Source organism: Aulostomus chinensis, chromosome 9, assembly GCF_037954235.1.
Source record: "Aulostomus chinensis isolate RoL2024-O1b breed Wild chromosome 9, RoL_Achi_v1.0, whole genome shotgun sequence".
In the NCBI taxonomy this organism is placed as follows: Eukaryota; Metazoa; Chordata; class Actinopteri; order Syngnathiformes; family Aulostomidae; genus Aulostomus; species Aulostomus chinensis.
The window spans coordinates 14,579,722-14,603,731 of NC_141328.1; the positions used below are offsets into that span (position 1 = coordinate 14,579,722).

Sequence of the window (24,010 nt, forward strand, 5' to 3'; positions counted from 1 at the left end):
GGTTCAGCCTGGGCAGGTCGCCAGTCCATCACAGGGCCAACACATAGAGACAGACAACCATTCACACTCACAGTCACACCTACAGTCAATTTAGAGAATCAATCAGCCTCGTCCCCTCTTGATGTCTTTGGACTGTGGGTGGAAGCTGGAGTACCTGAGAGAACCCACACAGATACAGGGAGAACATGGAGACTCACCCAGAGCCCGATCCTCGAACCCAGAACCTTGTTGCTGGGAGGCGACAGTGCTAACCACTGCACCACTGCACCACCGTGCAAGACGAGGCTGATTGATACTCTAAATTGACCGTAGGTGTGACTGTGAGTGTGAATGGTTGTCTGTCTCTATGTGTTGGTCCTGTGATGGACTGGCGACCTGTCCAGGGTGAACCCTGCCTCTCGCCCAAAAGCCGCTGGGATAGGCTCCAGCCCCCCCGTGACCCTTAACAGGATAAGCAGAAGAAAATGGATGGATGGGTCATTTTCCTGTAACTTCCTACAAACTTTATGCTAGTCTCTATTGACAGACTCAAGTGCAGGACTTGGAGGTGTTTCTTTTTAGTCTGAGTAGTGTTGCCAAATCCCCTTTGAGCAGGCTGTGATGTCATACAGGTATTCAGTCTTTGCAGAAAGCAAGTGATTACACAGGCTGAAATACAAACCTGCATAGCTTGACATCTTAGTAATTTATTTCAAAACACACAAAAAGAGGAACCAAAGAAACAAAAATACTTTTACAACAAAATATATGTTTAATGATTTATTCATTGATATTTTTCAGATCAGTGATGTCACGTCAGATTTCAATTGATCACAATAATGGAGGTCTGCTGCTTACTAAGAATCAACAGAAAATGAGCAGTTTCTAAAGTCATGGACAGTGTGGTTAATAAAAATATTAATTAAATTAAAGTGGAGACACGTGCAACCTGCTGAAGGCAAGCAGCTCCAGTGTGTGTGTGTGCGTTTGGAGGGGGGGGCTTATCCCACCCTTCCTCAGTGCAATTCAACCTCCCCACCCCCCAAACTAATACTCGTATAGAAAATAGAATTGTAAAGGCAGTTTGTTACACCATCATTCATACAGTATGTACACTGCTGTGTCGCTGTATTTACACTTCTGTCTATTCACAAACAAGGAGAACACATCTGCAGCCTTCAGAAAACACCAAGCATGCTCACTGCATACCTTTACACTTGTGCTTCATCCAACACCAGGTCATGTGACCAAACTCATGTTTCATGTTTCCCTTTACTGTAGCTTTTCCCATAAAATGTTAAGAAAACAGAGGCTTATAGAAATCTTCTTCATATTCCAAGGAAGTCGAGAATCCTCCAGGAACTTTCATTTACACAGATGAACAAGAGGTCACGTGGTCAGGACTCCAGCAGTAAGCAGTCCTCGTTCTCACTGTCTGGCAGCATCAGCTGTTGCTCGTAGTAAAGACTCTTGGCATAATTGACTTCCTGGGAGATTTTGATGGCCAAAGACTCACTCTTCACATGGACCTGTGGGGGACATGTAGTCAGCCTTCAGACCTGTTCCTCATCAGTTCACCTGCATGAATCTGCAGGTGGGCTTTGTAAAACATTAAATACCTGCACATTCATGAGATTAATGAGAATACGAGTGTACACATTTCGAGAATAGTGAACATAGTGAATTGGCTCACAATACACTTGGTCTCTTCAGACCGCACATGGCATGGAGCTTACAGTTAACGCTGTAGTTTAATTAATATATACATTTGTTTCAAGTGTAACCATGTGGATTGATGATAAGTGGTCAGAGCAAAAATGAAAACTCCAGCTGTAAACTTGACAGGATAGAGGAAACGGCTATGCTAACTAGCCAATAGCCACCCTGCAGTGTTTGCTGCAGTCTGGAGTCCAAGATAAGGTACTAAAACACAAGCTTACAGAAGGGTCTCACATGGGGGCTCCAAATCCAACAGGAGCATCAACATACACACAAAGAAACATGATAGAACTCTCTACTAGTACATTTACAACCCTGCAAACGCAAATTGTTTGGGTGTCAAATAGTTGATAAATGTAAATAGGTCAGATGAGGCTCTCACCAAAGGTTTCTGGTGGGAGGGGCCAGGTATTGCCACACCACTACTTGTGCTTTCAGCCTTCTTGGTGAGCTGCACATACACCTTCCCATGATCCTTAGAGACCAGACAGTGGTATAGGTCATCATACTTGACCTCCAGGAAGATGGCTTCGCGGTCCACATAGTCTCCCGGCTTCAGGAAGTAAACCACTTTGGAGGAAATGAGCACGCAGTAGCTGTCGATGAGCTCCACTGCGATGAAGCTGCAGCCGTGGACAGAAACACACTCAAAGATGAAACCGCAGTGTGTGTGTGTGTATGTGTTTAAATGCAGTGTGAAGAGAGGGACTTACAACTCAGAGTGGATGTTGTCAGTGAGGCGGAAAAGCTGCTCCTGACCGTCAGCCTGAGTGGAGGAGTATCGAGGCAGAAGACCCTGAGGTCCTTTACAGCAGCGAGGCTTCCTGACACGTTGCACGCTCAGCCTGAATGCACACGCACACAAGCAAGCAAGTGCGTGACACACACACACACACGCACGCACGCACGCACACACGCACACACACACACACACACACACACACACACACACACACACACACACACACACACACTTGTTGGATCAAGAATGGACAGTTGCCATCTGATGTAGGATGTCCCGGTCCTCAATAGAGAAGACAGAGAAGGAGGACTATATCTGGTGTTAGATGGACCCACCTGTGGTTGCTGAGACTAGCCATGTCCCTGACAGTCTGTGCTGTTTCTGAGGCAAAGTCCAGAGCTCCAGCCACTGGTTTGGTCACAGTGCCAACCAGACCTTTACCAAGGCCTGAGAAGAAGCCACTGACTCCACCCTCCGTCTTCACGCCCTCCACTGTGGAGGTGATGATACTTGTCATGCCTCCTATGATACCTGGGGAAGGGGGCAGAAGCACTGGGGTCACTGATGCTGTGGATGTCCTGTAGAACAGCTGCACTGACAGACCAATCAATTCCAGGTATCATTTGTAAGAACCAGCAAGCACTGGGCCATCTTTTCCCACCTTTGGAGTTTACAGCTGCACTTAACATCCATCTGGTGAACTTCTTTCAGAACTGTCACCATATCAAATGTTGAGAGTCTTTGCTACAGAAAGTGAGATATTCCCCTTCTACAGATGCTTCGCTCCAGTGTCATGACAATATTTTTCCAGTCCTGATTTTTTAAAATTTCTTCTTATATCATTATTTTTTTTACATAACAGCAGGAAAATGTTTGCACGGTAACAATTTTTTATTAACTTGAGGTATAGATGCTAAGAGTGAAAAGGTACAAAATATGACCACATTTGGTTATTTTTTTCCTCTCCCCCTGGGACTGCTGGAAAAACAAAAAAGGTTCTTAGTGAAACATTATGTCTAATGAGCAAAAACCCATTTCTGACCTCGTGACAGCTGGCCTGGTGGGCTGACTGTAAACTACATTTAAAGACCTTAAGAAGAAGCAACTGTGGCAACCAATCATTAGGTATGGTATATGAAAATATTACTGGAGCAAACTTTGGACAAAAAAATCTGGTCAGAGCTGTTCATATCAAATGGTAAATAGCAAGTTGGCCCTGCGACGGACTGGCGACCTGTCCAGGGTGAACCCCGCCTCACGCCGAAAGCTGATGGGATAGGCTCCAGCCCCCCCGCGACCCTTAACAGGATAAGTAGAAGAAAATGGATGGAGGAGAGGAATAGGATACCCTAATTTTCTTGTAATAAGCTGCCCACTATTGGTGTGGAGTGATGAGCTGATTCATTCCGTGTGTTTCCCATTCATTCTCCATTCATGTTGGGGCCTTTCCACTATTACTAGGTGGAGAGAAATGCAGTAAAAGCTTGGGCCTGAATGTGTTAAGAGCTTCCAGGTCGTACCGTGAGCCAGGCCGTGGATCCCTGCCACCAGATGCTCTCCACTGGTGGCACCGTGATATCGGATGTACTCGCGCTCACTCTGGTGCCGGTTGTCCATGGTCTTACCCAGTCCATCTGATAGAGTTCCTGCAAACTGACACACACACATCCCGTCATTATTAAACCTTGACATGCTAAAGTGGTACAGCACATGACTTGAAACACATGTCCAACACAAACAACACTGTGGCGAGCACACATATGTGTAGGTGCATACCTTGGCAGCAGAGTTGGACACACCATGGGTCACGTTGCGTATGAGGCCGCCCACGTTACCATATCTGATGAGCTCAGACACGCCCTCGCTGACATCATTGAGGAGGCCCATGGGGTTTCCCAGGAAGTCCACAGAGCCCAGGATCTGAGCGGCCTGGCTGATCAGCTCCTGGGGACAGAACACAACCTCTGCTAGGACACAGCTCTGTGTGTGTGTGTGTGTGTGTGTGTGTGTGTGTGTGTGTGTGTGTGTGTGTGTGTGTGTGTGTGTGTGTGTGTGTTGTCTGTCCCTCTAAAGTCACCCTCAGAAGCCAGTGGAGTATAACTGGGTTTTCATTACATGACAGTATATACAAAGGTTGAAACTTGAATCTAATACTCATTGCCAGTCAGCAGACACTACAAAGACTTCAAAGGTTAATATATATGTTAGGAGGGGAAAGCAACGAACCATTCCATGACTGAAATATTCACGGGGGTTAAGAGAGGAAGATAACTCTATTTCCATGTCAGATTTCAAGTGATTTTACAGTTTTAGAGAAATTCATTGTGATATCTGTTGATTTTCATTTTAAATTTCTCAAAAAACAAACAAACAAACAAGCATGAAAAACCTAAAGCGTGACATGGAAGTACAGTTGTAAGGGTACTTTGCTGGATGTTACAGTACATGTCAGCTACAAAAACTGAACAGTACAAGCAGGTGAATAAATATGAAGTTTCTAATGACAGGGTAAAGACGTGTTTGTATGTGTTGGGGTCTTGCCTTAATAAATTACAGTTATGATATAATAATACCATATTAATAATATTTCCCATCAATGTACACGTATTTTAGAGTGCCCAAATGTTGGAGACCTACCGATAAATTCATATTCATCGTGTGCGGTTATAAATGGATGGAACAGCCACAAGTGTTACGCTCTCTCTTTTTCTCTCCATCTCCCTCACCTCTCTGAAGTGCTTGAGGATGTCATTGATGATGATCTCTTGGGTCTCATAGGGATGTACTCTGGTAAACGGGTACATGTTGACCACGGCATCCTCAAAGCGAACCAGTGGAATTCCCAGAGTGCCCTTCAGAGCCTAAATTGATGAAAAAACATTGAGCGAGGGCGTGTCTGAGCTCACTGGTGTAACTGGAAGAAACAGCACCACTATGGAGTAAATGTAGTGAATCATTGATGATAAAACAACACGCACTGGGGACCCAATGCTTCATGGGGCTCTCCATTTGCGTTTCCATCTTTAGACATCAATCTGTGTCGATACTTTAGTAATGTATCATTCGCATTTAAAAGAGTGTTTACTATAACTTAGTAGACTTGATGTTGAACACAACAGTAGGGAGGAAGCACACCTCCATTGAATGTGAAGATCAATCAATCTTTTTTTGTAGTTATTTCTGTAGTTCACCAAATTCAGCAAAAATAACTGACAAGAGACAGTAATGGAGCATAGGACCCTGGTGGAGGAAAAGAAATGGTTAATGCTTCAGTTAAAATGTATCTTTTCATAGAGCCCACAATTAATCCTCAAATCCACTTAACCTGAACAAAAAGGCACTGATCAGTCAACACTTTCTTTTCCAGACAGATACATTTAACTTTTTATCTAAAACAAGCATGAGAGTAATACGTGGGACAGAAGGGCCTACTAGAGAAGAAACATGTACCTTGAGTTCAGCAGGCAGCTTGTGAGAGGTGAAGACACTCAGCTTGACCTGTGGTAGGCTGATCTTCAAATTCTCAAAGTAGTAACGTTTGGGGGGTCCTGCATCTTCACTAGGCCTCTCATGAAGGTTTTCATCCAACTTCTCCAGCTCTGCATCATTACAAGCAGGATATTTAATAATTCACATTCAGCATCACACACACATATTGACAAAGATATTCCTTCAATCACCCACCAGCTTCTGTGTGTCCATATCCAAAGAAGCTGAGCAGCTTGAGGAGCAGTTTCTCCTCAATGATGACAGTGAAGCGCCTTGCCGTCACCATGAGGTGCTGTAGACACATCATGCTTAAATCATTCTCGTGTCATTTTGGTGCACACACACATACACACACACAATCTGATAGTTAAAAAGAGCATAAAAGGACATAGATGCCATGGTTGTATATGAGTGCATGTGTCAAAATCACCTTAAAGAGATCAGTCAGCATCAGGTTGCTGGGAACTTTGACGGAATTGACCTGCAGGGCCGGGCCACTGTCTGTGACACTGCCTTCACTGGAGCTGGGAGTCACACACAGCATGACAGGGTGGGTGGTGCCCAGCAGCTGGTTGTCCACCTAATGAGCACAATATGACAGCCCACATATTCAAACTGTACTCCACTATACCAGGAAGGATACAGCAGCACTGTTTGTGAGACAGCGCAGAAAACTGCCTGAGTTAAGACCGGCAGTGACATCAGACAGCTGTGTGAACCAGCTGCTTCCACAAGTGATATGGCGTCCTGCTGAAGGGGAGTGTTGAGTGTTGAGAACATGCCAATTTAGGTGAATTTGTTTCTGTTTTCTATATAAATCCAAATAAGTGCAGCATTGAAACACCCCCAGGAGATTCTGAGATTATATGACTCAAAATGAGACAAGCATATTTGGCAAATTATGACTTTTTGCAGTATGTTCTGATTCTTATTAAAGTCTATGCATAAGAGAGATGATAATGTAGACCAGCAAAATGTTTGTGCCCCTCTTGAACCAGTTTTTGTAGCTGAGAGGCAGCTCATTTACTGTCGAATGCATGGAACTGGTTCAGAATTGTCTCTGAACCAGTCCTGGAACTGGTTTGGTCAAAAGGGGTAAGGTGCAGCAGTGCTGGTTGGGAGTACTGGTGTAATGATCTACTTGGAGCACAGTGTGGATCACTTACTCAACACTAAAACTCAACTATAGAACAGATCAATCTGTTAATAGACTTTAAACTCAAAAAAATCTCACATTTTGCCATTTTTGATCTTGTTTTACCATTTATTTTGTAGATTAGACTTTTTAACTTGTTGGCACGTTGTGTGGCTAGTAGAGCTCCTCCTACAGATCGAATGTCGTCAGCTGGGCAGTGATGCTTTGGTTTTGAAGCAACTATTCTGGTTAAATTCGGGGAGGAAGAGCAGCCAAAGCTGTGAGCTGCTAATTACACTATTATAAAGAGTCAGGTCTGACAAGGACTGTTTCAGAGCGAGGGTGAATCAGAGTGCCACAGGAATGGACAGAAGGAGAAAAACAAGTTGTTTCCTGAACAGTTAAAGAAGTAAGTTTGCTGGAGTAGCTGTCCAAAATGAAAGTATGACCTAAAATATGATGTGACCCGTTTGATCGCCTTAATTTCAGGCTTGTGTATGTTACATGGACAGTTTTGGAAGCTCACCTGGATGTTCTGAATGCTGAGCTCTAACACCTCATTGACAGCAGTGCGGGTGAAGTGGACATCAATACCAGATAGAGTGGTGAAGACCAGCTCCTCAGGAGCCTTATTGACCAGAGAAACACCCACACCTTCCTCCAGGCTCACCAACACCTACAACGATACACAACAAACGATCAGCTGATGAGGTTTAACCTCACTGACAACGCCGAACAGAGGTTTGAGTCAAACTGTTTACTGTCTGTTTTGGATATACCATGAATCTGTCCTGCAGAGTTGAGGAGAGTTTTGCCAAGAATGTCATGTGATGATGATGTTGTGTACGTTACCTCCAGCTCCGCCTCCTGCTCGTTCTTTTTCACATCCTCTTTGCTTCTCTCCTGCTCGATGCTTGTAGAGCTCCGGATCATTCTCCTCTGGTTGAAGTCACTGATCTTTACACGGACAAGTACTGTTACTACAGCACACGATCTTCTTTACATAGGATAAACACAAGCATTCTGAAAGGTTGATCATTGCATCAAGCTACTACACAATTATGACCAAAAATGCAAGCATGACATTGCAGTCAGTGGAGTTTGGTCATCTAACATTTACACATATTGAAATTAAAATGATATCTGATGCACTGTAACACAAGGAATATAAGGAGTGAATGGAGGTTTTTGTCCAGGAAGTCACATGGTAATTCAGCAGTGTTTTGAATGACTGGAGGTAAAGAAGCAGCTAATAGGATGAGGCTCCATGGGGACGCTAGCCCGTTCAGATTCTAATAAATCCTACTAAAACACACACAGTGACACAGAGAGCAGAGACAACAAACACTGAACTAACAAAAGCCGCTAACAGAGCTGCTAAGAATAAATGCCTCATTGTTCCTTATTGGTCCCCCCCCCCCCCCCTTACCTGCAAAACGCGTGTGGGTCCATCTGGCAGCACCTGCACTGACAGCACCCCAGAACCAGGTCTCATCTTCTGGTTAATGAACTGCTGCTCAGGGCCAGGCTCCAGCAATCCAGAGTCTGGTCCTAGCACCACCTCTGCACCATCATACAGGCCTGCTACCCCGTTTTTTACCTTTCAAGAAGAGGTTGAGTTGATATCATTTATATGGTAGCAAACACAGAGAAGCAGTGCTGAGAGAATTATCAGGGTCTCACTCCCCAACCTCCAGGATGTCTACGAATCCATGTTTGCAATAAAATGTTGGATTCGTACTGGTGTTTCTTTTTCAAACATTTATATTTTTGAGAATACAAGTAATCATCTAGTCAGCCAACACTTGGTGTTCCTACCTGTACTACTAGCCGGGGAAGGCCGCATGTCAGCATGCCTGAGCTGAAATACCAGGTCTGGGTGGTGCTGCGACGTGAGTCTGGCCTCCTCAACATCAACGGCTCAAAACTGGGTGAGATGAGAAAATAAGATAAGGAGGGATCTTAACCTCCATGATAGATGTCTTTCACGGTCCATTGTAAACTCTGTTCACCTGTTGTCACTGACAGCTGCCAGCCCGGCAATGTCCAGAACCAAAGAAGAGTCCAGTGGGCGTGGCTGGGCCGGCTTGCTCTGAGGTGGTGATGAGCCTTCATGACACAGCATGCCGGTCCCTGTCATCCTCCACAGCTGGGAGCGCTTCCCCGGCTCCTGCCATTCAATCACAGCACGCTCTCACCAATGTATCACACCCAGTCACAAGGACAGGGATGTAGCCCTGTCCTTCTTTTCAGAATCGTATTCTTTTTAGTTTTCACCTGCAAATGATTTTTTTTCCCAAAAATAAGTTCAACTTTTAGTCTCCTGAATGCTAAAAATGTGGTAAATAGTGTCTCTCAACACAATCAAATTATCACTTCAGCGCTTTTTTTCTGTCTTTATTTACACATCTGCACAATAATCTTATTTTCTTTTCTTCTTTATTTACAGATTATCAATTCTTCTTCAGACTATTCATGAGTTTTGGCTTATTCCACTATTTGCAATCTCCAAACACCCCCAACAGTACCTTCTTTTTCAGGATGACTCTTTGCGTCTTGGTGTCCACATCAAGAACCAGTTCAGCACAGGTCACCAGGCGCTTCTTCCCAACTGGTCTCCTCTCAACACTCCTGCATGACCAAATCATGTCAATTACATGGAGGACTTTATACGAGAGCAAAAGTATGGATGAGAAATGTCATGTTACTGGTTCATACTGTGAGAAGGTGTGGGTGGCTGCAATGTAGATGAAATTCTCGTAGTAGAGTTTGTTGTATTCTCTGAAGAAATTCATGTCAGCCGTGACCTCTGAGGATCCAGCTCCCTTCACGGTCAATGTGAGATACGGGGCCAGTGTTGGCTCATCGCAGGCGTAGTCCAGCACAGAGCCTGCTTTAACCTCCGTATGCAGCCGCATGTCAACCACCCCGTGCTGCCAGAATTGGATCGGCACCTGAAGAGATTAAATCAAAGGCTTGTATATTCTTTAATTTTATGAGGATTTTTATTTTGACTCGAAGTCACAAATCCTCTCAAATTTCCTCTTAAGATGTTATGTTATTGTCAGAGAAAATTTTCTTCTCATTCCATGGCATCTAAAGTTTCACATGAATCAGATATAAAACAAAACCTAATAATATTTACGAGAGGAAAAAATACCACAACATGTATTACATTACCAGTTGTCTGGAGTGAATCCCCTTCAACACCCCAATCTCAGCCTGTCCATGAACCCTGTGGCCTACTTTGAGCCCAAATACTGGTTTAATAGTTTGACAAACTGATGATCAGTGAGCAAAACACACTTTTGAGGCAACAAATCCAACAATCGTGGCCGCATTTTCCCTGCGATTGGTCAGGTGTGTGTTACTACTTCAGTCATTATTTATGTGAACAAAAAATACAAAAGTGGGAGAAATCCATCTCTCTGTAACAAGTCATGGAACGCACCTCTGAGATGTTGTCAATGCGGAAGGGTGGAGGCAACTGGTCAGTGTCAGTGAAGGAGATCTGGTAGGTGGCTCCCTTCAAAGTGATCTCAGTCCGCAGGAAGAAGCAGTTCCCCAGACTGTCCCTGTTTGAACAAACATTTAAGTCAAACCCTCACCAGCAGTTTAACTGTTAAAACAAGTTTGTGATCTTAATGGTCCATTTGGAACATTTCAGGAATTAGACAAGGAAATCAAACAATGTGGGTTGCTCTTAATCCTTCAACTACAAAACACCAGAGCTAATGAAAGGATCTGTATTGACTGTTTTGCATTACTTCTATATTTCCCACAGGTTTTGTAACCACATCTTACTTGACCTTTATTTACTTTCAGCCAAACATGGTGACATGGATTCACCTCCGTTTGGCACTAACACAAACCCCACTGTGGCCATTTCTAAAACAAAGTTAAACACTAATCTTTTTTTCCCACTGCTCTCTCATTTTGTACTAAATTTATAACAGTTCTCATCTGATTTTCTTCAAATATCAACTTCTTATTTTTCTGTGTAAAAGACTTTGAATGACCTCTGTGTATAATAAGTTGCTGTGTAAATGAATACACTCTTGAAAAGAAGTAAAACAAACAAATAAATATCTGGCTAACTAACACCAGAATGATCCATCTTTAATCTGAGGCTGCAGTCAGAGGTCACCCCCCAGCCCTTCAAGGAAAGGCTGGTTAAGTTGGTGATGACAGACCTTTGCTCCTGTGTGGTATGCATTAAATATTTGGTTGTGTTCGTAGCAGCTATGCAGATGGAAGCTTGTTAAAATGATTTGATAGAGAATTTGGGCCTTGGATCAGAATCAGAATGCTACTGCATGCACATGTCACAAGTCCAATTCAATTCACCAGTCTACCTGTTGATATCAAACAGCTATTGTGAGGTATGTTGGTCCCTCAGAACAATTAGACAGTTATGCATTAGATTTCTGAAGAAAAAAAAAAAAATCTAAATTCCATATATGTACAAGTTTGGCAGACATAATGAACTACAGTCTATTATCCAACTGGAATGTGAGTTTGGAACATTAGGATTGATTTGATTTGATTCAAATGCAAGAAAGAAAGAAGACATAGGTCAACACCTGACAAAGCCCCCCCCAAAAAGAAATCTTTCTTAGTACATTTGAAAAGGAGTGGGAAGAAGTAAACACTTACTTAATCCCAACGCCCTTCGTGAAATCTGATTGAAACTAAACTTCCAGACAAACCCTTCATCCATTAATACACATAGCAAAGCGTAACATCCCCTGGACCATAATCCAAGATACCAAATGTAAATCTAGACAGCAAGCAGGTGGCTAGCTTGCTAACGAGCTATTAATCAACGACCAAAACACATCATCCTTGTCCTGCTGGAAGACCATCTGTTTATACTTTCTTTTGAACTGGTTTATGTTTGGACATTGCTTTAACTTCACATTCAAACTGCTCCACAGCCTTACTCCACAAAGTGATAAGGTAAAACCTCTCATAGTTGTTCTATTTCTGTACCTTTTGAAATTTTTTTTCCCCTTAAATCGTAATTCCCTTCTTGTATATTGAACAATTTTTGAATATTCCAGTTTGTTACTGTTGGACTTGTGCATTATTTGTGAAGCGTGTTTAGTTATTACTGAAGAGCATCTATGTGTCAGTAGCTCACCTCATGTTGACATGGAAAGACTTGGGTTTGTTGACCTCAAAGCCTCCAGACCAGGTGCAGTTGGGGGTGTCCATGAGGCGCACACACAGCAGTTGATCATAGTCATTGCGGGGCCAGTGGAAGACAACGCTGGAGCCGGGCAGGGTTGAAATGTAACCCTCTGGGTTGGCTGTACCCTAAAGTCAAAGCATCCATTCATCATCCCTGTCATGTCATATTTAGACTCATGCTGTGAGACATGTTGTGTACAGTGAGAAAGGTCTTCTAGTCAGTGTTTTATTGGCTACGATGACTGCAGTGTTCTCATTCACATCCTGTTTGAGTGGACTGAAAATAGACAATCCTGCCATGTGACCCAGTGATTGAACAGTTCATTCCTTACCTTTCCTCTGGCAAATTCTCTCTGAGCAAAGGCCAGTTTGTGTGTCGAGCGGTTGTCCAGCAAGTAGCGGGGGGCAAAGGTCACAATGTGAGTGTCCCGGTAACGTCCTTTGCCATTACGCACACTAATGCCTGCATGAATGAAACACAGATTGAATATATGATCAGAATGTCTCTCAGTCAACAAATGGAGGAGAAATGTCGAGTTGTACAGGGCTTTGCAACATGGTGCATTTTACTTTGTAAGATTTAATAAACATATAAAACTCAGCAAATATTTGTCAAATAATGAGTGAAATAATAAAAATAATTACTACTGCCTACAAGCCTTATTTGAAAGAAAAATCAGGCTGTGTCATCTCAGTTATGGTAAGAGCAAGTGATGAGCTGGAGCTAATATGTGACAGGTAAGAGTCTCACAAAGTGATCAGGATGAAGGCTGAAGAACTCTAACTTCATGAGTGACAGCATGGATGAGCAGGACTTGGCTGCTGGATTTGCTCTCTGTCTGTCAGTGCATGAGGTCGGCCTAAACGTGCAGTCTCTCTAATGATATGTGCGCTTATGTTGTTAATGAACAGCCAATATTTTACACTTCATACTAAACTATTAGACAATAGTTCCTTCCTCTGCTGAGTTTTGTGAGAAAGGAAGTACAGGCTTGCCCTAAATACAGGCTGCTTTACTCCTGGGATTGAACCAAATAATAAAAAAAAAAGTTACGTAAAGCCTTTTGTGACTCCAGAGGGATTTGAGTGTGTGACTTGAATGATTGAGTAGAAGTGAGTGATGCCACTTGTATCAGTGTGGGTGGATGAAAGTGTGACGCAGACACAATGTGTGGGTGTGGAGCTGGAGAGATGTGATGTTATCAGACAGATCCGCAGGGGAGCTTACTGAATCTGTTTTGCATCTTGATCCTGGATAGCAGATCTACATAAAATCAGTAGCTAGCATGCTTCCTGTTAATGTTATGACGGTGAATAGCAAAACTTGCCTATGTTATAGATGAGGCCAGGTCTGTTCCCATGCTGGATCACCTTCACTGCCCTGACTCCACTCCCTCCATCGAGAGAGAAGCCCTGGCACCAGCCTGGAACTCCATCTGGGTGGATCCCCTTCCCAATCCGCATAGTGCACCTGGGATCAAGGCAGTTAGGGAAATGTGCATGATGAAAAACCAACTGGGGATACTCTTAATTTACATCGTATTAATGGAGAAGATCTACAAATGCTGACGGACCCCTTTTGGCTGCTTAATGGCTAACTTGCATCTCTCAAAAAATCAGGGGTCCCGCAACTTTTTCCAGAGGAGAACTGAGGCACTTTCAAGTTACATAAATACGTAACTTTCAAGTTATATAACCCCAAACCTTCAGGATTCTTGAAGCCTTTATCATCTCATCTAAACCATAACCGATGCATACAAGGGTATTTTTTGAAACAAAGCTTTTTTTAGTTGCTTTGGCATTTCATTGAAACACAGAATGATTCTGCTCACCACTCCACACCAATAGTAGGCAGCTTATTACTAGAAAATCAGGGAATCCTATTACTCTCCTCCATCCATTTTCTTCCGCTTATCCTGTTAAGGGTTGCGGGGGGGCTGGACCCTATCCCAGCGGCTTTTGGGCCAGAGGCGGGGTTCACCCTGGACAGGTCACCAGTCCATCACAGGGCCAACACATAGAGACAGACAACCATTCACACTCACAGTCACACCTATGACTAATTTAAAGTGTCCAATCAGCCTAGTCTCCATTTGCATGTCTTTGGACTGTGGGAGGAAGCCAGAGTACCCGGAGGCTCAGGGAGAACATGCAAACTCCACACAGAAAGATCCCGTGCCCGAGCTGGGACTCGAACCCAGAACCTTCTTGCTGTGAGGGGACAGTGCTGACCACTGCACCACTGTGCTGCTGACAGCAAAGCCATGTCCTGCAAATAGGATATGTATTGTACTCTTTGTTTACATTATTATGTGCAAATGCTAGAGATGACTTCAGCAATGCTCATGCTCACCTCAGGTGGGGCAATCGTTGAGGTGAACTGTATTTCAATTAGAAAATCTGAATTCAAATGCAACTATGAAAACATAAAATTAAGCATTTATTTTTGTTTATCTTTTCAGAATTTACAACCTTAAAAAAATAAATGACAAACACCACCTCTGAAAATTTCTGTGTTTGGTGTTTTGAATTTTTTTCTGCTTAGAGGCCCAAATATGGACAACTCTGGGTTCTAGTCTCTGACTGACACACTTACAAAGCAGCTTGCTCCTTGTCAGTGTAGCAGAACAGTAATGGACTGAGGCTTCGGGCTAACTCATGCTCCTCAAACTGGCCAGCTGCATCTGCTTTGGTGTTGTCTTGACGGAAAATTAACGGCAGACCTGTAAAGGAAAATCTCTTTAGGAACTAGACAAAACAGACATTTGTTCCCTCCACAACTTCCAGATTGCATTTTTGTTGTAATCTGTAGTGCACCTGTAGTGCCCCTGACAACGTTACCAGTCTTGTTGATGAGCCAGTAGGGGGCAGAAATCAGGATCTTCAGCGCTCCCTGTGCTCGCAGGATGATGCGGATTGTAAGGCAAAGCAGGCGCTTGTTGGTGTCATACAGCCGCATGAGAACCACATAATTCTGAGTTCCAGGAGGAATCAGCAGCTCTTTGCACACAGAGAAGTTCTCTAACAGGACTCCTGAGGGACACACACCATGAGCATGGGAGTGGAAAGAGAAAAGGTGAATTTCTTGTAAATGACAGGCAAAGACGTGCTGACCTAGTTCCATGTTCTGCGAGGTGTCAACGGCGTGGAGCACTGCCTCCTTTCCTGGCTTCAGGCAGCCTTGGATGGCTGTTCCCTTGATGTAGTAGTTAAGGTCACAAGGCAGCAGGTTGGCCAGCACCATGGTGGGCAGCAGGTAGATGGTGTGGCCTGGCTGTCGATAGATCTGCTTTGCACTGCCAGAAAGACTCTTGGCTGGTTGCTGGTCAGGGTAGTTCTCTTTTTTAATGACCACACAAAACCTGAGGAGGTGCAGAGCATTGAACATCACATGTGGGGAAGACAAGAAACCATAACTAAATTGACTGACTTGATCTACCTAAAGTTTCTCTTGAGGTTGTCTTCAAAATCTGCAGACTGACACTCCCTCTTACTGCTGCTGATCTCTCCAGGCCGCTCCACACTGGTCCAGTGGATGGGAACCTTACAGAAGAATAAGCCCAGGCCTTTGGGCCGAGCCTGAAGCCGCCATGATGTCAGGTGGAGTGGGACTGCCAACGCCTGGCCAGGCATGATGGGGGGAAGCACAACTGGTTCTGTCAACACAGGGAATCATTTGGTGAGCAAAATCCAATATCAGGTCATGAAGATGAGATTCAATAATAGAAATGATCAAAAAAGAGAAGAAATCTAATTTACAAAAACAACAACAATTAGATTAAAATACACCAAATACAAAGCAATAGAAGTTGGAACCTGCAAACCTCCACCAAGGTTGAAAAATCCTCCAAACCTAGGGCCCTATTTGAGCAATCCATGGCACCAGAAGATTGGCGGATGGTGCTGTGTGTGCGCGGTGTGTTAAAGGTGTGTTCAGCTGAGGTAGGCATTAGACAACTAATTATTTATGAGTGTTCAGGTGTCATCACTCAAACCTATCAGAATGCTTTGTGTCATTCCCTTTAAAGCCCAGGGTGCGTCAGGACATGGCATGTTGTTATTTCGGTGGCCCACGCACTTCAACTACTAGAAGTGAGCACTTCTCATCTGGTGAAACGTACTTCCTCGAGCGGCAGGTGAAGGCACACAACCCCATGCCTTATGCTTACAGTATACAGGGGAGTAGCAGGCATCCACTTAAGCAATCAGAGGTAAAGCAAGCAGTGTTTCCACGTTGTTCGGTATCATTAGAACCACACAATGCAATGCAGTGCATCTGCACATCTGATTGATGCGACCTTTAAACAGAAATTCACACACAATGCCATTGATCAAAGACCATCCTCTTCTTGGTCTATGGTGCAAACTGAAGAGAAGAGAGAGAATTCTATACAAATCAAGTATTGAATTTTCATTCAAATACAACATGTCATACTGTCAGGAGCAGAGGGGCTGTCTAGTCTGATCTCCATGGGAACATCCAGCCGGTTCTTCACCATGAGGGCAGAGCGGACAGTTATAACCTTCCTGGCACTGCCCTCCATTGTGATGGAGAAGACCACTCGGACTGGAGGGAGGGCTGAGAACTGGGAAAGAATAAAAACACAAAAACACAGGTCAGAGACAAATTTCAAATCATACTGAGCTCTCAGGCTCGCTAACACAAGTGTGTTGGGTAGGTACTACACTAATTCACAACACAGAGGTCTTTTTCCTCCTGGTCCTTGTTTTGTTGGTAGATATCTTATATTTCAGAAGCAAGTTGATCTGCTCTTGCGTGAACTTTCTGTCAGTGCTGTTTACTAACAATGGCAACTCAAAATTTCCTGTGTTTGCATCTTGTTAGGTTCAAGAGAAAGACAGTTTTTGAATTTTGAGAATTTACTGAGAGGTGTCCCTAATATTTTTCAACCTAATTCTATACTGGGATGGAATATGAAGCATGACAAAGGACTGTGGTGTCTCTAATGTGACTAGTCTGGGGGACAATGCTGCAAGGTGTCTGCAGGGCCCTGTGGAGTGGTGAGGATATCAATATCCTGTGTGTGTGTGTGTGTGTGTGTGTGTGTGTGTGTGTGTGTGTGTGTGTGTGTGTGTGTGTGTGTGCGTGTGTGTGTGTGTGTGCATGTACATTGGCTCTGTTTTGAATCCTTATTTTCATGCACTCCTCAGACTTACATATACATGTGGGTGGATGATGTTGGTCCTGCTAATAGGGCTGCCAACCTGGGAGAAGAATGGGCAGAACATATTGAAAATCAATTATTACACGAGTCCATTTTGAAGTGTCACACACGATATCATCATCAACTAGTGTGTTGTTTTGGACTTTTTATACTTGTACTTACCGTGTTGGAAGAGTTGTTTCTGTCTGGAGCTGCATAACGGAAGAAAACACCCACTTTGTCCACAGACACTGGCTTGACCTGTTCCCATCCACACACTCGAACAAGCAGCTGGTGCAGCTTCAACTCATGAGTGTGTCTGCAGAAAAGCAGTAGGACGTCAGTGATGCGCAATCTTATATGGACTTGAACAGTCAGATCACAGTAGTGCAGTTTATAATGCTGTAACTTGTACTTTACTTCTCTTGTCCAACATAGAAAATTAAGCTGATGTGCGTGTCATAATCAAAATCAATTAGACTGATGGCAAATTCAATCTAAGGTCATCAAACTTGTAAGAATTAACTGTTGATTATCTCATATCTATTAGAGAAACTCCAGAGGTGCTCCACATATGAATGAGAAGAGTACCGGTGGCGGAGTTTCTCCCGGGCCTCAAACTCAAAGGGAATCTCCTCCCCAGGTAGAACCTCCCTCCACTGGCTGATATTGTGGATGTCATCAGTTCCTGGACCGTGGACGTCTGAGATGGAGTCTGCACTACTGCTGTGAGACAGTGCCACCCTGTGAAAAATACGTGAATAGCTTTCACATGAGAGAATCTATAATGGAAAGTATTACTCAGTTAGAGGTTTATCAGTGATGTGATCTGTGTCCTTACTTGAGGACAAGTCGCGGCACCATCATCATCAATAATTGCTAATTTGGTCGAAAGCATGAACAGGCTTAGTCAGTTTCATGTCAAAATTTTACAGTATGTCTACAGAACTTCTGGATCTAGGTTCTTGATTGTTGGTTCATCTGAGGAACTTGTGCATGAACATTTTCAGACCGCAGACTGGTGGCACATACTGGCAAATTATTGAATTTGTGGTTTAGAATGTGTTTCTAGATGTCTTCTACCAAAGTGGCAAAAATCAGTCCCCACCCACACAGTCCCACCCCTCTATTGTTGTAGTTCCTCAAAATGTATAAGCAGCCAGGGTCATGATTGACACGAACAAATAAAAAAATGCAAGATTTTGCTGTGTTGATCTGTGCTTCTTCTCTGGGCTGAGGCGCATCCCTGGTAAAATCTTCATGAGGCCTCTAAGGCAGAGACAACAACTGCCGGAAAGGCACTGTCAGAGCCACGGGAAGCATTTGGCTACACACAGAATTAAACTATGCACAGTTCGGGTTTTCACCCAATTCTGGCTCCTGGCATGATTAAATTGTGATGGCAATAGGTACGGTACCTTGTGGGTGTTGTGGTCAAAGTGGCGAAACACATGGTGCATCCTGTGTGGTTGCGCAGAGCATAGGGCACGAAAGGCTGCCTCCTCTTTGAAAGCTTGACATTTGCTGAAAACAAAGAGAGTCAGCATGAGTTTCAACACCGTGCAATAGTAGCCGATGTTCCAATCTATTATGCACTTGAAGTCTCTGCCAGTTTTGAAACATAAAATACAGTCCAAGCACAAGCATTCCAACATTATTTATTTAAAAGGGCACTCCATTGACTGGATACATGGATCAGCTGAGTAGACAAAGGCACTCCGGGTCAGCCTGTGAAGAGAGTGGTACATCATGTGTGTGTGTGTGTGTGTGTGGGGGGGGGGGGGGGGCAAATTATCTCATCTAGGACACACAAAAAAATTGACAACCAATGTCAAAACTAGAGGTGTTGTGTTTGAAAGACAGGGTCTGTTCACTGAACTAGACAGGGAGGGGAGGGTTCAGATGAAAATGAGCCTGAGCCACACAGCAGACCAAAAGACAGGATATCTCATCCTAGTGCTGCTTTGACAAGGGGAGCTGATAATATCAGCACATCAAGCAGATACTAGTGAATTTTAAAATATATCATATTATATATTCATATTGGCCCAAGTTTGCTGTAGTCTCTTCATCTCACTCATCATCTGACATTTAATTTGAACAAACAAGACAGGAAATATATAATTTAAATTCTTCCCCAAATGTTTTATTCAGAAAATAGTGACATCAGTAAAAAGCTATGGACCAAATCATGAGTATGAAGATTAGCTTATTGGATATTGTGAAAAAAGCCCATGTCGTGCATCCCTATGCGTTTATGCCACATGACTGCGTGGCAGGGTTTGATACTTTAATGGCACTGGTCCAAGTGCTTCATTACTACCAAGTATCAAAAGAAGCCTAACAGTTTAATACCAATATTTGATACATACTAACATTTTTGACTGATACGCAGCCGTACATATTGCAGGAGTGCCCTTTTTAAATGCTTACTTATACCTATACTTTTTCATTTTTTTTGGGAGAAAAAAAATGAAAATTTGCTAATTTTTCATGTTGGTTAACATGAACATGTGAGAAATATATAGAGGCCATACAGTACAAACAAAAATATAGCTAGCAATTTGTAAAAGAAAGTTATTGTCCCACTGTCTAGGGCCATACACCATTTTCATCTATACTTACCATGAATCAAACTGTATAATGTTTTTTAAAATCTTACAAAATTAGTTATATCTGAGTTAATCCTATCAAACACAAAAAAATACACACACCATGAAACAGTTACCATCGACCAAAAGAGCAAGATCAGTTTGACCAGTGTGTCCAGTAGGTGTCCAGTAGGCATGGTCCATGCTGACCATTTATCTATAAGCAGCAAAGGGCCAATTGTTTCACACATGATTTTCATATTAAAAAAAGAGAAGAGAACCTGCTGGTCACAAAGACTGAAACTGTCAATAAGCCAATAAGATGATCAGATCCACTTTAATGTCAAATGTTTGTTTTTTTCTTTTTTCCCCACAGCGGTTTCTACTGATCATGCAGCAGAGGACAATGGTGAACAAATGAAGCAAAAGTGGCGTGGAAGAGGGGGAAAGGGCAGGACGCTCTGGTGCTACAGAGAGGGAGGCCTCCATTACTGCGAGTGATGAATATTGCTTTACATTGGTTCAGTTAATACCACATTTTGTGCCACTTTGAGAGACAGGTGATCATGGGTTAGTTGTCTACACCTAAAATGGCATTTACCATACATCAAATCTTAATTGTAAAAAAGTATGAATTTTAATGAAATGAAAGATGCAATCCACTGATAACTAAATACTCATGTTTGATTTTATTTGGATTCCACATGGTGATCTGTAAAATCGAATTAATTTATCCATTCATCAGTATTTAGCTTTTTTCAATTGTAGTTAGGGCCTGACCAATATATCAGTCAGCTGACACATGAACTAGGTGACAATAGTGAACATAGAAAGGGTCTATTTTCAGTGCAGCAGAAAAATTCACAAAATTGGTTCCAAATATTGGTGATCTAGGATTTTTTTCTGCTCTCAAATTGGTATCGTGCTCAAAACTTCTAGATAGGTTGGGTGACACTTGTAGAACCACTTTGTTCCTCAAGAGGTGGCAGTTAGTCGTAGCTATATCATTTTGTGATTGGTCCTCGCTACATATCTACACAGCATGACAGGACAGCAGCCCGTCCATGCACTGGGGGGACGAGTGACAATGAGACAGCCTGAGAGCTGATAGTACTGTGGGCTGTTAATCACAGGTTTCATCATGATACAAACCCCGCATCCATGATTTTGACAAAGGATCCCATGATTTTCGATATCTCTTAAATCACTGCAATTTCGTATTTTGGCATTTGGGTTGCAAAAAAATTTAGGAACATTTAACTCATACAGGTAAAAATGATCTTTGAAAAGTGCACAATATTTTAATGATCATAACACGAGTAAGTAAAAAAATGTGAGCACAAGCACACCAGCGAGGCTGCCTACAACAAGCTGACACTGGAAGCTGCCGCCTAGAGCATGAGAATGTTGACCACAAAGGATGCAGATAATGTTGGAGCGTGGAAATTAACACTCATGCATCACATCGATGCATCAGGATCGTTTCATAGTGGCGGATGCATCAGTACATGTCGATGAATTGGGCTTCTCGTGAGCGTGCTGCTTTCCAAAAGCGTTTGTTTGGGCTATAGTCTGAACGGTACCTCTGGAATGAATCTGCTGCTCGAGGCAGGTCAAGCTGGCTGTGCTCCTAGTTCTAAGGTGAGCAAGAGGAGCACCTGACAACAGAACACACACATGCAGAGGGAACACATAATAGGGTCAAAGGGTCAATCTTCGTCCTCCTCTGTTTCTCTGCAAACACCTTTGAACAGCACAGGTCATACTTAACAACCAATCACAAGTCCAGTCATTTCCTCAATAACTTGGCTGAAGACTTGCTTTTGGTTATGTTGATTGAAAAAATAACGCTGACAGACTGATAAGAACACATGACTAAGCTAAAGGGACAAATTTACAGTACACCAGCATAGACCCTCTTTCTGGCATTAAAAAAAAAAATCTGTTCAGATTTATCAAGGAGGTGCAATCAGAATTAGTACAGGAAAGGCAGTCACTGGTCAGTAAGGTGAGTAACTGCCCTTGTTGCATATGTATGTCTGGGAATGCTCTTTCAGCACGCAGAAAAAAAGAGTGCATTCCAATGAATCACAAACATGATTTATAAAGGTCTGAGGGTGGAGGCAGGGGGCAAATCCTTCACAGTCCTCTTGTTCTTGTTTTATCCTTATATGGTCTCTGCCTAACTGATGAAAATTGAGCTGGGCTACAAACATGGTTTGAGTGAGTGAGTTAATATGTGTGTGTGTGTGTGTGTGTGTGTGTGTGTGTGTGTGTGTGTATACGTGTATTTGTGTGCGCTCCTGCGTGTGTGTGCAGGCCAGGGTTGCATAGCAAGTATTGAGTTAAAATTCTGGTAAAAAAACATCAATTCTGATAGCATGAAGCTACAGATAACAGAACAGACCACCTAATGTCCAGGCTACTGTATGATCTTTCAATTCCATTTTCTTTTACTTCATTTTCAAAACAAATTAAAACAATGCAATATGTGAAACATGTTAGTGAAGCCATGTGTTTGGGTTATATCTTGTGTAGTTACTTACTCGGTCCACTGCTGGGCGGGTCAACAGAAGAGCCCATCCAGGGCAGTGGGGGTGAAGTGTGGTCTTCCTCCTCATTACAGTAGTCAGCCATCCAGGAGCTCTTGGTTGTGTTGTACTGTTCTGTAGCAGTCAGATAACAAACATGTAAATGATCGTTTGACTGATTGAGGCCTGCAACTAAAAAATACGTTTTTTTTTTCAACTTCTACTCACCCAACAGGACAGAAGTTATGTTGACGTCCAGTCTCTGCTTGGCTTTAATAGCCATTTTGAGACGTGGAGGGTGGAGACGGCCAGCAGCTTGCTGCTGCCAGGACAGGGAGCAGGGCCACGGCTCGATAAAGGGCTCCCAGCCTGGCGCGCGCGCACACACACACACACACACACACACACACACACACACACACACACACACACACACACACACACACACACACACACACACACACACACACACACACACACACACACACACACACACACACACCTGTCATCGAACCTATAACTTCCTTTCATAAGCTCACTCATATTGGTGAATTTGGCCAGAAATCAGTTAGCTTTGGTCCAAATGAGAGATAAGTAGGTTTGTAGATAATCTCTATTTTTTTGCCTCACTATTAGGTAGACTACATCAAAGGAACATACAAAGTTTTGATCCATCCTTCCCAGAGCCAGAAGAAAAGGTGTTAGTGGGAGCAAATAACTGGCTTCTAGCATTAACTTGTGTTTGCCATGTTCATGTCTTCTGTATTTTTGCTATAAACATTTTTCAAATTTGACTGTTTACCCATGAAATACTATTGCAATCACTGTACACCCTTTGATGTTAAACATATAAATGTGAAAAACGAGATGAACAAATGAATTATATCTAAGTGACAAAATGTGCCACCGTAGGCCACTGATTGGGCAAGCACACGGCTGTCGCTGGATATAGAGCACGAAACAAAACAGAACAAAATTCTCAATTCTTTTTTTTTCCCATTCAGTGATTTAGTGCACTGGAGCTCCAACTCTGAACAGTTCATGATCAGGCTAAGGATGTTTACTGGCTTCTGGACAACCTGTTGCTTTTCACAAACATGCCGGCCTTTGTTTATAAATCTTAACAAGTTTGCTGCATGACTGTGGGTTAGTGATTTGGATTGTAATCCTGTTCTCTTTGATCAGGATCTGTCCTTTAACTCCCACATTAAGCAAATTTCTAGGACTGCTTTCATTCATTTACGCAACATTGCTAAGATCAGACACATCCTGTCTCAAAAAGATGCAGAAAAACTAGTCCATGCTTTTGTCACTTCCAGGCTGGATTACTGCAATTCCCTCCTATCAGGCTCCACCAGTAGGTCCCTAAAGACTCTCCAGCTGGTCCAAAATGCTGCTGCCTGCGTGTTGACGAGAACTAGTAGAAGAGACCATGTCTCTCCAGTACTGGCTTCTCTGCATGGCTC

General features: G+C 43.1%; 1 protein-coding gene across 5 annotated transcripts in view; it reads right to left on the reverse strand.

Annotated features, from left to right (window-relative positions):
- Positions 1-779: 779 nt before the first annotated feature.
- Positions 780-24,010, reverse strand: part of vps13d (vacuolar protein sorting 13 homolog D) — a 56,935-nt gene continuing 33,704 nt past the window's right edge. For 4 of the 5 annotated variants that reach the window (XM_086213916.1, XM_086213915.1, XM_086213917.1 and 1 more), the window contains 33 exons: positions 22,773-22,913; positions 22,560-22,679; positions 21,597-21,671; positions 18,841-18,946; positions 18,014-18,166; positions 17,606-17,741; positions 17,436-17,483; positions 16,693-16,843; positions 15,697-15,913; positions 15,372-15,619; positions 15,099-15,290; positions 14,854-14,980; positions 13,586-13,728; positions 12,590-12,720; positions 12,208-12,383; positions 10,516-10,639; positions 9,783-10,018; positions 9,593-9,695; positions 9,077-9,234; positions 8,883-8,991; positions 8,494-8,664; positions 7,917-8,021; positions 7,591-7,740; positions 6,360-6,509; positions 6,125-6,221; positions 5,891-6,039; positions 5,167-5,301; positions 4,217-4,384; positions 3,961-4,093; positions 2,776-2,971; positions 2,412-2,543; positions 2,081-2,321; positions 780-1,508 (listed from right to left, as the gene is read on the reverse strand). In XM_086213916.1, coding sequence (XP_086070042.1) covers positions 1,377-1,508; positions 2,081-2,321; positions 2,412-2,543; positions 2,776-2,971; positions 3,961-4,093; positions 4,217-4,384; positions 5,167-5,301; positions 5,891-6,039; positions 6,125-6,221; positions 6,360-6,509; positions 7,591-7,740; positions 7,917-8,021; positions 8,494-8,664; positions 8,883-8,991; positions 9,077-9,234; positions 9,593-9,695; positions 9,783-10,018; positions 10,516-10,639; positions 12,208-12,383; positions 12,590-12,720; positions 13,586-13,728; positions 14,854-14,980; positions 15,099-15,290; positions 15,372-15,619; positions 15,697-15,913; positions 16,693-16,843; positions 17,436-17,483; positions 17,606-17,741; positions 18,014-18,166; positions 18,841-18,946; positions 21,597-21,671; positions 22,560-22,679; positions 22,773-22,913 — 4,853 coding nt within the window. In that variant the 3' untranslated portion in view covers positions 780-1,376. The remainder of the gene's footprint in view (positions 1,509-2,080; positions 2,322-2,411; positions 2,544-2,775; positions 2,972-3,960; positions 4,094-4,216; positions 4,385-5,166; positions 5,302-5,890; positions 6,040-6,124; positions 6,222-6,359; positions 6,510-7,590; positions 7,741-7,916; positions 8,022-8,493; positions 8,665-8,882; positions 8,992-9,076; positions 9,235-9,592; positions 9,696-9,782; positions 10,019-10,515; positions 10,640-12,207; positions 12,384-12,589; positions 12,721-13,585; positions 13,729-14,853; positions 14,981-15,098; positions 15,291-15,371; positions 15,620-15,696; positions 15,914-16,692; positions 16,844-17,435; positions 17,484-17,605; positions 17,742-18,013; positions 18,167-18,840; positions 18,947-21,596; positions 21,672-22,559; positions 22,680-22,772; positions 22,914-24,010) is intronic. The other variant, XM_086213918.1, reaches the window with a different exon arrangement.